Here is a 16,787-nt window from a genome sequence, read left to right as displayed (position 1 = left end):
GCCCGACTCCTATCAACATTGATCTGTTTTTGCATGTGTTCTTGTATAGCCATTTCTAAAACATAATAATATTCCAGATAACTATACACAAGGCCATTGGCAGTGAAAAACACTTTTAGCTATACTTATATTCCATCATTAAAAATACTCATTAGAAATCTGGGCACTGGTGGCTCACACCTGTAATCTAGCTACTCAGGAGGCTGAGATCTGAGGATCACGGTTCAAAGCCAGCCCGGGCAGGAAAGTCCATGAGACTCTTTATCTCCAATAAACCATTGAAAAACTAGAAGTGGTGCTCTGGCTCAAGAGGTAGAGTGATCACTTTGAGCTGAAGAGCACAGGGACAGCGCCCAAGCCCAGAGTTCAAGCCCCACGATGGACAAAAAAAAAAAAAAAAAAAAAAAAAAAAACTCTCATTAGACAAAGTATGAGAAAGAGCAAGTATTTTTCAAAAGAAAATTAAGTCTCCGTGATCTTCTCTCTGGAATAAATAATTATGATTTGAGCTCTAGAGTTTTCCTTTTTTTTTTGTTTTTGGTCGGCCGTGGGATTTGAACTCTGGGACTGAGCACTGTCCCTCAGCTCTTCAGCTCAAGGTGAGTGCTCTACCACGTGAACCACAGCACTACTTCTGGTTTTCTGGTTGTTTATTGGACTTTTCTTGCCCAGGCTGGCTTTGAACTGCAATTCTCAGATCTCAGCCTCCTGAGTAGGTAGGATTACAGGCGTGAGCCACCAGTTCCCGGCTAGAGTTTTCCTTTTGAGAACAGACTGACTCCTTTTGATCACAGACTGACTCTCAGGTATGGCATTATCTTTTTCCTATTCTTTGTTTTTTTTTTTTTTTTTAACTAATCCTGGGGCTTGAACTCAAGGCCTTGGTGGTGTCCTTGAACTCTTTTTTGCTCAAGTCTAGCATTCTACCACATGAGCTACAGCTCCCATTCTGGCTTTTCAGAGGTTATTTGGAGACAAGAGTCTCACAAACTTTTCTGCCTGTGCTGGCTTTGAACCATGATCCTCAAGATCTCAAGCACCTGAGTAACTAGCATTACAGGTGTGAGCCACCAGCACCTGGCTTCCCTTCCTTCTTTTTTTTAAACAAGTAAAGCTTGCTGCTACTTAAGCCATCTAGAGTTGCCCACGTGATACAGCTCAATCTAACAAGGACCTGTAATTCAGACACGCAAGCTCTGAGGCCGAGATCTGAATTCAGTTATCTTCTGTAGAATATGTCTGGCTCACTTCTCCCCATTGGCAGCCACATGGGCCCCTCTGGTACCAGTTTTGCTACTTAGAAAGACAATGTCCAGCTCTTTGAGAGACAGTGGCCTCTCTTCCCAGAAGAATGTGGCCTTTGCCACTAAACATACACTCCAAATTTGATGTGTCGCTCCAGCCACATTCACAAAATGTAGCAGCAGATAAGCCCTTTCTCTAAGTTATTTAAACTTGATTTCTTTAAAAAAATATTTAATGGCCTTCTTTCTTTAAGCAGTTTTTCAGATTTCCAAAGAATATGATGGTGTCATTTTCTGAATATCCGTTTATAGACACCTCTAAACAATAGGTGACTAATGCTGTTATCAACATGATCTACTTTATGCCCTAATCAGCTGACAGTGGTGCTATGTGTGCACATTTGTGCTTACAAAAAGTTTATTTCTGCCAGGTACTGGCAAAAATCCTAGCTACTGTAATCCTAGCTACTCAGGAAGCTGAGCTCTAAGGATTGCACTTTGAAGCTAGCCTGGGCAGGGAAGTGCCTGGGCCTCTTATCTCCATTTAACTAGCAAAAGGCTAGAAGTAGAACTATGGCTCAAGTGGTAGAGTGCTATCTTTGCGCAAAGAAACTCAGGGACAGTACCCAAGTCTTGAGTCCCACTCTTCAAGTCCCAGTACTGGAACAACGAAAGAAGTGTTTGTTTGTTTTTTTGTTGTTATTGTGTGGTGTTACTGGGGTTTAAACTTAGAGCCATTTACGGACAAGCACTCTGCTCTTGAGCCTTAACCCTAGTCTTTTTGCTTTTAATTTGTTTTTCAGAGAGGGTCTTGTGATTTTGCCTGGGCAATCCTCAGTCTACAATCTTCCTGATCTTCCTACCTTCACTTCCAGAATAGCTGAGATTGCAAGAATGCTACCACAACTAGCCAAAAACTTTTAAGCTATTTACATTCACCAGTGCAATGGCCTGTACCTGTAATAATAGTTACCTTGGGTTGCCTGAGCTCAGGAATTTGAGATCAGTCGGCACCATAGCAAGACTGACTCAAAACTATAATTACATAATCGTTTGGGGGGAAGGGGCACCCAATACTGGAGTTTGAACTGAGGGCTCCCACTTTCTCAGCTGGTGCTCTACTGCTTGAGCCCTGAAACCAACTAAAATTACATAATCTAAGCACATTAGCTGATGTTTAGAATCCTAGCTAATCAGGAGGCCAAAATCAAGAGGATTGTGATTCCAGGATGGCCAAAGCAAAAAGTTTACAAGACCTGGGGAATATAAATAGGAAGATCATAGTCCAAGTTGATCAAGGCATCAACTTAAGACCCTATTCCAAAAGCAGTTAAGCAAAAAAGGTTAGCAGTGTGGGTTAGCAGTGTGATCCAAATGATAGTGCATCTTTTAGCAAAGGCAAGGCACTGAAGTCAAACCTGGGTTAAAAAAAAAGTTACATAACTTAAAATCTCCCGTTTTTATCTTAAGTATACACTTCAGTGGCATTGAGCACATTCACACGGTTGTGCAACCATCCCCAGAATCCATCTCCAACATCTCTCTTTTCATCTTGCAAAACTCTAACGCTACCCATGAATCAACAATTCTGCCTCTCTTCCCTCCCAGTCCCTGGTAACCTCTCTTCTACTTGTGAATTTAACTACTTCAGGCCCCACATACTAGTGGTTTTGTGTTCACTCTGCAGAATGTCCTAGAGTTCACCCACATTGTAACATGTCAGGATTTCCTTCCTTTTTGTTTGTCTACTCATCTGACTATGTACGCTAGTGCTGATTCTGCCTTTAGGTTGCTGTGAATAATGCTTCTATATATAAACATGGGTGAACAAACTCCTCAAGTAGCTTCTTTCAATTCTTTTGGGTATGTACTCAGAAAAAGTGTGGTCACAGGGTAACCGTAATCCTACTTTTAATCCTTTTTTTTTTTTTTGGTCAGTTGTGGGGGTTGAACTCAGGTCCTGGGCGCTGTCCTTGAACTTTTTTGCTCAAGGCTAGCTAGCACTCTACCACTTTGAGCCACAGCTCCACTCCCAGTTTTTTGGTGGTTAATTGGAGATAAAAGTTTCACAGAGGGGCTGGGAAGGTGGCTCAGTGGTACAGTGCTAGCCTTACATGCACGAAGCCATGGGTTAGATTCCTCAGTACCACATAAGCAATAAAAGCCGAAAGTAGTCCTATGGCTTAAGTGGTAGAGTGATAGCTCTCAGCTGAATTGCTTAGGGACAGCACCCAGGCCCAGAGTTCAGGCCCCAATTTCACAAGTTTCCTGCCCAGACTGACATTGAACTGTAATACTCAGATCTCAGCCTCCTGAATAGCTAGGATTATAGGTGTGAGCCACCAGTGCCTGGCTCTACTTTTAATTCTTTGAAGCAGTACCATTGTACATTGTCATGAGTAGTACAATGTAAATTTTACAACAGGCATCTTCCTGACTGTGAAACAGTGGCTTTGATGTGTATTTCCATAATTAGTGATGTGGAGAATCTATCTTCATATGTTCTTTGGATATTTGCCTATCTGCTTTGGACTAATGTCCAGTCAAGTCTGTTTATTTTTTGAAATATGTAGTTTAGGCTAGCCTTGAACTTGAGGTCCTCCTGCCTCAGTCTCTGAACTGCTGGGAATACAGGTATACACAACCTTGCTCAGTTCTCTAGTCAAGTTTTTAGAACATTTTTGTTTTGTTTTGTTTTTTTGGGTCCGGTTGTGGGGCCTGAACTCTGGGCCTGGGTGCTGTCCCTCAGCTCTTCAGCTCAAGGCTAGCGCTCTACCACTTGAGCCACAGCGCCACTCCAGCTTTTTTCTTTTTGCTTATGTGGTGCTGAGGAATCGAACCCAGGGCCTCAGGCATGCAAGGCAAGCGCTCTACCACTGAGCCATCTTCCCAACCCAACAGAACATTTTTAAATCAAGTTCTTTAGCCTGGGTGCTAGTGGCTCATGCCTATAATCTTAGCTCCTCAGAAGGCTCGGATTGGAGGATTTTGGTTCAAAGCCAGCCTTTTCAGATAAATCCTTGAGACTCTTCTTAACTAATTAACCAGCAAAAAGCTGGAATTGGAAGTATAGCTTAAGTGTTAGAGTTCCCACCTTGAGCAAAAATACCAGACAAAAGTGAGAGGCTCTGAGTTCAAGCCCCAGTACCAGAAAAAAAAAATTCAAGTTGTTTGTGTTGTATGAGGCATTCCTTCTATATTCTGACATTTACCCTTAACCACTATATCATATGTAAATACATCCTCTCGTTCTATATCCTGCCTTTTCACTCTGTTGATTGTGTCATCTGAGGCACAAATGTTCAGAATTGGAAATGGTGTTTTGATACAAGTCCAGATGGAACAGAACAGTGTTCCGATTAAAACAAACAAACAAACAAACATGGTTTTTATCTTTTCTATACCACTAAATGAGCTGAACTTCACTGAACACCGTTGTTCTTGAAAAATGGGAGAGGAAATGGAGTAAGGAACACCCACTAGGCAGGACTGGTGTGAAACTTGAATGTATGGAAAGTAAGAATGGCATCTCTGGGCACAGGGAAGGCACATGACTCTCCTCCACCTCTGCCCTAGCATACTTGTCAGCATAGTTATACTCTGATCTGGCCTTTATTTATACAGAAGCTTTTTTAAAATTTGTTTTATTTTGTTTTGGATTTTGAAGACAGGGTCTCACTAGGAAGGCTGAAGTAGTCTCCAACATATTAAATAGTCTAGGCTGGGCTCGAACTCATGATTCGCCTGATTCAGTTTCCCAAGTGCTGGAATAACAGTGTGTCCCAGCACACTGGACAGGACAGGCTCTGAATGAACAAAGACGTCATTATCCTTGTCTTACCAAGAGGAAGCAGATGCATAGCCAGGTTATGTAAAGAACCAGAGAGGCAGTGCCAACATCCTACCAACCAAGATCACTTGAAAACTCCTGCTCTGAGGTGCAGCGCCAGCCCTGGCAACATCGATCAGTCAGGGAACAAACCAGCAATTCCAACCTATTCATGGAATGAATGCAAGAGTTCAGAGTCTGCCAGACTGTCCAGTCAGCTCTTCCAATTTACAGATGGTGAAAGTAAAGCGGAGGAAGGTTAAGAATCCTCTCTGCTGGCCAACTCCCCACCCCCATACTCTAGAAATGTCCTTGGTAAAGCAGAAGGGACAGTGTTGGTGATGCCAGCTTCCGCCTACGCCTCTCCACAGCACTCTCCAGGACATTTCTAGCAGCTCCAAGGAGCAGCTTTTGGATGGTCAGATGTGTTCCTCGTGTTTACCAGCTGCCGGCTCAGATCATGCACTAGTGAGTGAAACCATACACTTTTAGGAGTCAGATGACATCAGCACAGGACCCCGCTGTTCCTTCCTTCTGTCACTCTGTTCATCCATCGCCTACAGCAAAGATCCTGCTATTCCCCATGCTACTCTCGCAACTTTGAGATAGAAGGTGCCCAGGGCTGTGGAATGCTTAGCAGAAGCATTCTGGATGTGCTTCCAGGCAACGAGAAACACAATTGCCTTTGCCTCAAAGGGCCTTTTCATCTTTATTGGGTGAATGGAAAAGGCAAAAAATGATCTGAATGGAAATCAAAATCAAGATTTACCCATACTTATGCCACTAAATGACTTCCTTTTTGAAGAAAAAGATCGTGGCCACAAAAACCCAGATGAGCATGTCTAGCCATCTTGACCAAATTAAAAAAAAAAAACAAAACAGAAGTCCATGAGCATGTCTAACCATCTTGACCAAATTTTAAAAAAACAAAACAAAACAAAAACCTGATAGGGGCTGGGAAGGTGGCTCAGTGGTAGAGTGCTTGCCTTGCATGCATGAGGCCCTAGGTTCAATTTCTCAGCACCACATAAGCAGAAAAAGCTGGAAGTGGCACTGTGGCTCAAGTGGTAGAGCGCTCACCTTGAGCCGAAGAGGGAAGGGACAGAGTTCAAGCCCACGACCAACCAAAAAAATAAATAAATAAAAACAAAAACAAAAAACACTGATGGAAGTTTCTTAGGATTGCTTCTGCCCAGCAAGGAAGAATCAGGTAGTTATACTGATCTGTGCTTTATTTATATGGAAGCTTTTTGTTTGTTTGTTTTATTTTGTTTTGGATTTTGGAGACAGGATCTCAATCAGAAGGCTGAGGTAGTCTCCAACATATATGTGGTCCAGGCTGGGCTTGAACTCATTATTCTCCTGACTCCATTTCCCAAGTGCTAGCATTACAGTATGTGCCACCACGCCTTGCTCTGTTCTATGGAATTATGATCAGTTTGGGAAGGCACAATTGAGATGACAATGGATTATTGCTGTTAATACAGCATTCTTTCTGATCTTAGAGATCTTAGATGATCTGCCCAGCCCATCATTGATTCCTAGAAGAACAGGCTGCAATGTGAGTTTGAATGACACATATGGTTTAGGGGTGAGGAATGTCAGGCCCACAGACAATACAAGGCCCTTAAAATCACTTGGCACATGAAGGGACAGGCACATAATGATTCTCGGCTGCCCATAGCTGTCTGCCTATATCGATCATTTTCTGTGGCCCACAAATGATGTTATAAATATCCAAATGGCCCTTGGCAGAAAAAAAAAGGTTCTCTACCACAAAGAACTATAATATAAGTTAATGTCAACATCTGAGCTCTTATTACACACAAAAGCTCTCTGCAAAGGGCCAGGGAAAACAAAACTAATTAAGATAAAGATTGTGTGCTCCGGAGGGTTGCAGATATGTTTGGGTAAAGCAATAAATGACATTAAGCATGACAAGTGACAAAACAACAATAAAGTATAAACTCCACTGAGGACATGAAAGCAACCTGATGGCAGAACTCTGGATTTTCCCAGAACACCTCCTCCTGTATATTTCTGTTCTAGATAGAAGCTTCCTTCCCACACAGGTTGTGAGAAGCTATGAAATTCTGGTAGCATTCACTTGACTGCAAGTCACTCCTTTCTAAGAGATGTTCAGGTAAGGTTTCTACAAGTGTTATTGCAATTTATAAGAATGAGCTATAAGTGTTATCCAGCTAAAAAGAAATATGGGACCTGGAGTCATGCATGTGGCTCATGCCTGAAATCCTAGCCACTCTGGAGACAGAGGTTCAGAGGACTGTGGTTCAAGGTCAGACTCGGCAACAAGATTGCAATACCCCATCTTAACCAATAGCTAGGCAAGGTGGCATGAGCCTGTCATCCCAGCTGCGGCAGGAATTATAAGTAGGAGGATTGTGGTCCAGGCCGGTCTAAAAGCCCTTGTCTCAATAACTAGAGAAAAAAGTTCTAAAGGTGTGGCTCAGACAGTACAGCATCTATCTGCCTAGTGAGTTCAAACCCCAGTACTACTAAAAAGGAAAAAGAAAGTTAGAGCCAAGTGCCAGTGGTTCACTCCTGTAGTCCTATCTACACAGGAGGCTGAGATCTAAGAATCATAGTTAAAAGCCAGCCAGAAAAGTCTGTGAGATTCCTATCTCCAATTAATTACCTCCAATTAACCAGCTAGGAGTGGAACTATGGCAAGCTTACCAACAGCACATGTGCATCTTCGTTTCTTCCTTACTGTCAGACCCTTCTGTCCAAGGATCCTAACAAACACAGCCTAAATATGACATACCTATCCTTGTATGTAGGGACTGTCACTATTTCTGGAAAAGGGATGGTCACATGCCAACAGCCCCCAGAACTGCTTGTATGGTAATACTGATGCGGTACATAGGTACAGTGTTGTGCAATTGAGTACCTGAATGCAACATTACCTTATTTGACCCCCTCAACTGGAGGAAAGGGTGACAAAGGTGAACTGGCCAGGGTCCTATAGCCATTTGTGACTTGGACCACTCAACTGTCACTGCCTGGATTCCAAGCAGGCCCCTATACAGCACACGGCCACCTCTCAGAGGCAGTGCCACAGCCTGCAGCCTGCCTGCACAAGAGGTTGTAGGGAAGGGCTTTAATTCACAGGCCAACCATAAGAGAAGCAGAAGCTCCTATGGCTGGAGCAGGTTTCCTGGTGCTTATCCAAACACTGCCCATGGGATCCCTCTTTGAGAATCCCACCTAGGCACATGTAGAGTCTTGGGGATACCAGTCCCACTCAGCCTGCCTGTCTGTTGTCTGTCCGTCCATCTATGGTTTTCATACAATCTTCCTAGGACCCTTTCTATGACAAAGCAAAGTAATGGTAAGGGGGATAGGAAATATGCCAAGAGCCAGAGGTTCCACACAGAAGTTAGAGCTGGGACTACAGAGGACTCAGTCTGGGACTACAGAGGACAGTTGGGCCATCTTCCTCATTCTCCAGCCCTTCCTAATATGTATGAATGAGTCCAGGAGGAGAGAGGAAGCTCCACAAAGGAAAGTCCTGCATTCTCTAGAAGATTCAAATTGTTTGAGAGCCAGTGGAACACTCACACTCAGGAGCAAGAATGCCAATGGCTTACTCAACCTCAGGTTATTCAACTTCTCAATACCACAAGTGCTCTCATTTCTGAAATGGGAATTATAACCCTTAGTTTATAGAGTTTAGCTCCATCAGGTTGGATCAATGGAGACATAACAAGTGCTCCATCTCGCATGCTTTCTCCTACTGCAAGATATTGCTGGCTGACCATTGGATGAAGGACTTCATTCCACCATGCCAAACTGCACTTTGTGTCCAATTTTCTGCTTACTTTACAATTTGTTTTGCCTATTTAAATCGTAATCTTCTTGATGGAAAGGGGTTTTTGCACAATTTCTATCCCTTGATGCCCTGGGTTATACCATACACAGCTAGTACTCTATAAATATTTGCTAATTGATGTCTATTTCCCTTCAACTCACCATAAAGCAAGAGCCAGCACAAAGCATGCCTGATCCTACAATAATTCACAGAAATGTAACTGGTTAAAAAACACAAGCAGTACTAAAAATGAAGAATGAAAATTAAAATAATATAAAGGCTTCAATTAGATTAACAAAGCTTAGATGGGGAAATCTCACTCTTTAATGATTGTTTTTGTTTCTTTTTGCTTGGTGCTGTGGTTCAAACCCAGGGCCTTGGGAATGCCAGGGGAGATTCTACCAGGGAGCCACACCCAAGCCCTTAGGATACAAAGCTTTTGAGAATTCAGAAAGACAGGCATTCTCACAACGTCTAATGGGAGTTGCTGACAAACTGAAAACAATATGACATTATATAACAAGTCTCTCAAATGTTTAAGAGGGAGACCTAGAGAAAAATTCCAGAATTCAGAGAAAGCTATGGGCACTAGTATACTGTTACAGCCGCCATTAAAAATGGTGACATAAGGGGCTGGGAAGGTGGCTCAATGGTAGAGTGCTTGCCTCGAATGCATGAGGCCCTGGGTTTGATTCCTCAGCAGCACATAAAGCAGAAGAAGCCGGAAGTGGTGCTGTGGCTCAAGAGTACTAGCCTTGAGCTGAAGAGCTGAGGGGCAGCGCCCAGACCCAGAGTTCAGGTCCCACGACTGACAAAATAAAAAATAAAAAAATAATGGCAACATAACTAAGTTCCCATGGCTTGCATCTGTAATGCTAGTTAACTCAGGAGCCTGAAATCAGATGACTTAAGTTTGAAGCCATCTAGGGAAGACAAATCCTGAGAGGTTTATCTCAAATTAACCAGCAAAAACAAGGAAGTGGGGGCTGGGGGATGACAACAACAACATGGAAATGGAGGTATGGTTCAAATAAATGGTACAGCTTTGAGCAAAAAAGTAAGTTTGAGGCCTGAGTTCAAGCTACAGTACAGGCACAGGGGCCAAGAGTGATGGTATATGCCTATAATCTCAGCAACTCAGTAGGTGAGGCAGTAGGATCTCTGTCTGAAACTAGCCTGGGCAAAAGCATGAGACCAGGTATAAAAACTGAAAGCAAAAAGAGTAGAGTGCCTGTCTAACAAGTTGTGAGGTCCTAAGTTCAATGCTTGGCACACACACAGAAAAAAAAAAAAAAAAAAACAAAACCCTTATCCTCTTTTTATGTTGATTCTTCACAGGTATTAGTTACAACAATGGGAAACTTAATAATAGGACAGAACCCACTTCTCTGACAGCATCAGCCCAGTATTAATATATATATTTTAAATGGCTGCCAGCATGTTTCATTTACTTGAGGGGAGGGAGGATGCTTATATCCTAATACTGTATGAGAAAAAATAGAATATGAAGTTGTATAAAATAAATAATTCTAACGATGCAAACAAATGCACAAGAAAAATATTAATACAATATTTATTTATGATGTACTCTATTTTCTGATTTTTCTTGTCAGAAAAAAAAAGATAATTTTTAATTACTTTTTCCTTTGCTTAATTAAAGGAACAGAATCATACAAATGCATCTTTTTGTTTTCTGTTCAATTGGGGGGGGCAGTACTAGCACTGGGACTTCAACTCAGGCCCTCAGACTCTTGTTTGGCTTTTTCACTCAAAGCTGGCTCTCCACCACTTGAGCCATATCTCTACTTCTGGAGTTTTTGCTGGTTAGTTAAAAATAAGAGTCTTAGATTTCTCTGCCCCAGCTGGCTTTAAGCAGTATCTCAAACCTCAGCCTCCTGAATAGCTAGGGTTACAGGCATGAGCCACTAGCACCCAATCCTGTCCAACTGGGTTTTTGTTTTTTATCTTAAAAAAAAAAAAAAGGCACCAAAGAAGAAAACGCTCAGGAAAGGAGATAGGAAAGAGGGGGAAGCGCTCTACTTAATCTCTGTGCTGAAGTAGGCAGTGTCAACTTTTTAGAGTCAGGAAGGAGGATCAGAAAAGTTTGGGCTCAAGGTCACCCTAGGGGAAGAGCTGGGATGCCAGCCGAGACTAGGGGTCCTCAGTGCCCTTTCACCATGATGCCTGCCAGTCAAGAATAGCCGGGATCAGGAAAGAAAGACCACGGGGAAGTGAGCAACAAAATCACAGAAGTAACTTCTATTACGATATAAAAGGTTTCTGCCTTGTTTAATTCTTTTGTAGTGCTGGATCCTGCCCAGGGCTTATCACTCAGTTAGGGTTGAGGGGAGGGGATGGTTTTCCCTCCTCTTTTTACAGATAATTTTATAAGGTGATATCAGATTTTTACTTTTATTGCCAGACAAGAAGAAAACTGCAACCTCCTGAATCACTGAACTGTGAATGAGAGAGAAACAGGCTGTATCTACAGGGTCCCTCTTGAGGAAAATAAAGGAATGGGGGCATACAGCTGCTACATGTACCAGCCAACATGGCATCATGGGGTGCATGAGGGCCAAGATTGGGACAGGAGGTTGGGGGAAGGGGGTGTGTGGATGCTGGAGTCTCCTGGAAGGAGGAACAGCAGAGTCAGAGATTTTCAGCATATATGAGTCTTTGCATCTTAGGAGGTCTGCCTAGCCCTGTGGTTTCTCTGCTTCAACCACTGCAGTCATACAATCCACATAGGGCACTGTGAAACACATGATCAAAAGTTAACCATCACCGCCATTTCCTTACAGTGACCACTGTCCATCACAAATCAGGAAGATGAGCATATGTGAAAGAATTAGTTACAGCAGTTTTGGTTTTAGTGGGATTGTGGTGCTCAGACCACAGTGTGGTCAGGAAATCCTCCCCAGTGGATTTCCCTTCTCATGGCAGGCTGCCCTCAGTCTGGAGGCAACCTTTCTCAGTCTAGAGGTTCCTCCGTCTCACCTCATTGGGTAACTGGGATGCTCTCAGGTAGGATGGCCATGGCTCTGATCCAAGTGAGAAAAGTGGAAAAGTACTTGTTATGCAACAACATCAACAAAACAAATGGAAATCCATTTTGCAAAGAACTTGCCCATGATCTTCTCACCCCAGTATAATCTATATTTACAGGTATAAACAAGACTGTAAGAAGTCATTTGTGTCCAGTTGGAGAGCCACTTCCAGAAAGTGACTGAGGTATAGCTGCCAAGGTCAAGGTGATCTTCTGTATGATCAAGCTGGGTTGGGAGGTAATGCAAGCAGGTATGTGCAGAAGCTGGCAGAGGGGGAAAGAGTGAAGGTCTAAGGGGACTCACAAAGGACAGGCTCTGATGTACCCTGTCTTGCAAGAATAGAAGCTCACATGATACATTAAGACATTGCTACCCAGATTTAGGGCTCCTACCAGACCTAGGAGTAAGATGGCATTCGACCATTCTATAGTTATAATTTGGAGAGATGACCCCCACCTGCCTGAGGTCACACAGTTATAAACTGGTTCTTGGATTGGGATGGACTGACCCCCATCTAGAATTCCTTCTATTCTAGACGGCAGTGCCATCAATCAAGACAAGAGGTTCTTGGTCTCCCATAGGTCAAAGGAAGAAGACAAGAAATCGAGGACCCAGGAAAACGGAGTTGTGCAAGACAGAAGTAAAATGAGGAGGGGCGAAGAGGGGAAATACAGGCCAGCAAGCAACATTCAATGACAACCTCCCACCCAGCACTAGAGTGATTTTATTTCCTATGCTGTAGGCAATACCCAGGGGACTCTTTCATCCCAACCTTTCTATGAATCATTCAGGGCAAGTCCCTACTCTGCATCTGGGGAAATGAAAACATATTATTAAAGAGAAATGAAATTCTGTGATGTATCTGAAAATAGCACCCAGTTATGTTAGCTTCCCAGTTCACCCTTCTGCACTATCCAGCTCTTCTTTGTCCAGCTGCATCCAACAGGGGCAGATCAGAACGCCCAGCTCCTAGCTACCTGGAAAAGTTACCAAATTATCTACTAAGTACCATGGGGATGGCTGAGGAGAACCAGGGCTCCTAACTCTGGCCCATTCCAGATGAGCCTCTCCTAACTCTTTCCCCCCTGCAGGTGCCCCTGCAGTCACATGCTTCTGTCAAATGATCTGCAACTTCCAGCTGCTCCTCTGCAGAAAGGGGGGGGGGGAGAAAGAGAGAGTCAAAGAAATGCATAGCTCTCGGGTGGGAACTTCAGAACTCCCAGCCTGTATCCGTACCTTTTCCCTGCCCCTTCCCAGACCCCTCTGGGTCAGCAGCCTCTAAGGCTCCCTCTACACAGACCACCCAAGAGAAATGCTGAGGGGAACCTGCTGACATCTCCACCTGGGTGGGAAGTGTAGTGTGTTATCAACTGGGTGGGGGAGGAGACTGACACGTTGCCTGTCTCCTAAGTAAGGGGTCCCACAAATTGCAGAGCCTTCCCAGCTCCTCAACCTCCTCTGCCTCTAACAAACTTTGTGACTCATGGCCTGTTCCTAGCTTAAGCCAGCCCAGCAACCATAAAGATGGGTTAAATTGGGAACATGCTTTTCTAGAATACTTGGGGCCAGGAGAAGGGGGCAAAAAGAGCCCCCTTCCTGCATTGGGATTGGGAGGTAAGCACCGCTCCAGTTCTTTTGCTGGCCGGGAAACAGCTGCCAGAGATTTGGGTTCTAATGGATTCCATTCATTTGGATCATCCCATAGGTTTATATATGTACACACACAGCCGGCCCTAGGAAGCTCTGTACTGAAGCCCATTCCCACACTGGTCTGGGTCTCCACGGCTCCCTTCATTAGAGGTGGAGTGTGGGACCCAAAGTGTTCTCTGTCACCCACACTGCCATGCAGAACCAGAGGAATTCCTGGCAATCGGTCGAGCAAAGCAGGGCACGGTGAGGGTCTGCGAAACTGTTGCACATCCGTGGGGGCGACACTGTGGAAGCAGAAAGAGAGATCCGGGCTGCGCTGCGCCCTCTTGGCAGCAGCGCCTCCCCATTTCAGCCCTGCAGAGGGCCAATCTGGAAGTTGGGGAGCCTGGATCCCACCGACAGGCGGGCTGCGGCGACAAGCAGAGATTGGGAGAGAGAGAGAGAGGCCAGGTCCATCCAGGGCGGTGAGAGCAGGCTCCCGGTGCTGGCTAGCTCCCCGGCTCCGGCCCCGGCCCCGGCCCGGGCCCCGCGGGCGCCGCCTCCCATAGCCTCCGAGCGCCGCTCAAGGCCGGCAAGCCACCGCCGGCTTCCCGCATAAAACTCCCCGGCACAAACCGCGTCTGTGAATTCCGCAAACGCTGTCACACGACCACCTCCACGCCAACACTCCGCGTCGCCTCGGCTCCGAGAGACGCCGGCTTTCTCCAGAGCCCCGAGGCTCGAGAGTACCAGAGCCCCCGCCCGCGGACGGACCACCGCCCACCGCCCCGATCGCCAGCACGCGCGGGGCCCGAAGGCTCTCCGGACCCCGGAGCCCGCTGGCCCCGCACATCTTTGTCCTTCCCGCACGGGAGCCACCGCTACCGCCCCGCCCGGCACCGAGCCGGCGCTCTAGCCTTCCTCCCGGGCTAGGTAGAGGGGGACAAAGGTCCGCGTCCTGGAAGTTTGCGGAGCCGGCCCCCGCGGGCCCGGGCGCGGCGCGCAGCCCTCCTTACCGTACATCTCCACGGGGAGCGCGCCTCCCTGGAGGCCGGCGTCGCCCTGTCGCTTGCAGCCAGCCCCCGGCGCCGCCTGCCTTTCATTCACAGCCTGGGCGGGGGCCGGCGGCGGTCGGCCGAGGCCCCGGCAGACGCGGGAGCCGGCGGCGGGCAGGTCCGAACGGGGCGCCACCAGCCCATTCAGTGCCCAGGGTGGCCGCAGTCGCCTCCCGGTCGGGTCTGCGGGCGAGGCTGCACGCAGGGGGCGGGAACTAAAGCTCCCGCCACGCCCCTCCTAATCCACCATTGGCTTGTCTCCCAGAAGGCCACGCCCCGAATCTCCACGCCCCGCCCCGAAAGCCCAAGCTCTTATTTCCCAAGCTGTGGATGCCGTGTCCTGAGCTGCGGGTTACCCAGGCTCGTACTCACCTGGGTGGGTGACCCACCCCAACAGCGATGGCTTAGGCCGACCGCTGAGATTCCCCCCACTCAACCTGCGGGCCTCGAGGTCCGCGGGGTGCTGGAAGCGGCAAGTACGCCCCTCACCTAGCTTTGTCCTGGCTACGGGGGAACGAGCCTGGGGCCGCAGGGAGGAGGAGGAATCCAGGAACCCTCCTTCCCTCACTACCCATTTAACGAAGCTCCCCCGGCCCTCGGCGGAGCTCTTCCCAGCCACGCTCTGAGCCAGGTGCTTGCCATCTGAGGAGCGTCTTTCCGGGGCCAGGTACGCAGGAAACAGCCCATTCCCAACCCCCAAATGCTGCAGGAAGTCCCCTTAGTTTTTCCTCGCTCCGATTTTTACGTGTCACAAGCAAGCTTTGCAAATTAATGTCAGGGCTGACTTGACCTGACCTTCTCTCCCCTCCTCTCCGCCCCCCTACCCCCCCCCCCCAACCCTCCATGAGGATCAGACACCTGGGCGAGAGGCCTCAGGCCACGCCCCACCCTCTGGAAACCTCATCTAGACTAGTAGTGACTTCACCTTTCACACTGGTCTTCCTTAGTTTCTCCTCTTCCCGCATTGTTCAGATTCCCCCCCCCCCCCTTACAGGTAGACAATAAAAAGGGAAGGATATTAAAGACAATGCAGTGCCCTGCATATTACTTTATTTAACCTTGAGAAGTAGTTTTGTGTTCGGTTTCCTAGATAACACGGGGCATTGTCTGAGGGCCATTTATTTACCTTCTGAACCTTAGCTTTCCACCTGGCTGTTGCGAAATTTCAATGAACCTTCAGGAAAATACACAGCAAACACTCAAATATTTCTTTCCGTCTTTCCTGGCCCAAGATGGATAAAACCAGACAGAGAATCCAGTTTGCTTGACTACTGATATAGTGTCTTCTCGCTATATCCTAAACCCATGCCTCTGGGTTTACCTTTGATGCCATCCACCATTTCTACTCCCTATGCACACTCCATTCCTAATTCCATTCTTTAGTTTGTTTTTTTGTTATTGATTTTTGTTGGGGGGGGAGGACTACTGAACTCAGGGCTGAGGCACTGTCCCTTAGCTTTCTCTTTGGAGGTTAACTATCTATCACACCTCTACTTCTGGCTTTTGGGTGGTTAATTGGAAATAAGAATCTCTTGTACTTTCCTGCCTGGGCTGGTTTGGGAATCACAATCTTCAGTCTTCAGATCTCAGCCTCCTGAGTAGCTAGGATGACAGACCTGAGCTACTGGCACCTAGCTTCTAGTTCCAAGTTTTATTGCATTTTCTTTACCTCCTTACTTCTCTTAGTGGTATGGGAACCCCAGAGGTTTCCCGGAAGCTCTGGGCTGGTGTTTAGATTCTCCAGCAATTCGCAAAGAAGCCCTGTCTGTATCTACAACTTAGCTTCAGGACCAGACCAGATAACCTAGAGGTCTGAGACAGCATGAGACACACCCAAACCCCATCATGGTATTCAACACAAACTGATTGCCACTACACAGAAGGAAGTGCAGGTTGTACCTTCAAGGAACAAACAGTATTAGGGGCACCAGAAGCATAAAGATGAAAATTATGTGACAGGGAAGAACATGGTCAGTGTCTGAGAGGCACAGACCTCTGTCTAAATATTCAGAGGGTTCCTTTGTTAGTTTTCATTAGATATTGATTTATTATTTCTTTGGCAATCCTGGGGTTTGAACTCAGAGACATATGCTTGTATGCAGGGACACAACCACTTGGGTCACGCCCTCAGCTCTTTTTTTTTTTTTTTGC

The 16,787-nt window shown here is 46.2% G+C and overlaps 1 protein-coding gene across 1 annotated transcript in view; it reads right to left on the bottom strand.

Annotated features, from left to right (window-relative positions):
- Efr3b (EFR3 homolog B) overlaps positions 1–14,809 on the bottom strand; it is an 84,550-nt gene extending 69,741 nt beyond the window's left edge. The window contains exon 1 of the mRNA XM_070025148.1: positions 14,598–14,809. Within this exon, the coding sequence (XP_069881249.1) occupies positions 14,598–14,604 (7 nt within the window). The 5' untranslated portion in view covers positions 14,605–14,809. The remainder of the gene's footprint in view (positions 1–14,597) is intronic.
- Between the last annotated feature and the right edge of the window lie 1,978 nt (positions 14,810–16,787).

Source organism: Dipodomys merriami, unplaced genomic scaffold (assembly GCF_024711535.1).
Source record: "Dipodomys merriami isolate MVZ:Mamm:240054 unplaced genomic scaffold, mDipMer1.0.p SCAF_17, whole genome shotgun sequence".
Lineage (NCBI taxonomy): Eukaryota > Metazoa > Chordata > Mammalia > Rodentia > Heteromyidae > Dipodomys > Dipodomys merriami.
The sequence above is the reverse complement of the archived record's forward strand: the minus strand, read 5'-3'. Positions and strand labels throughout refer to the sequence as shown.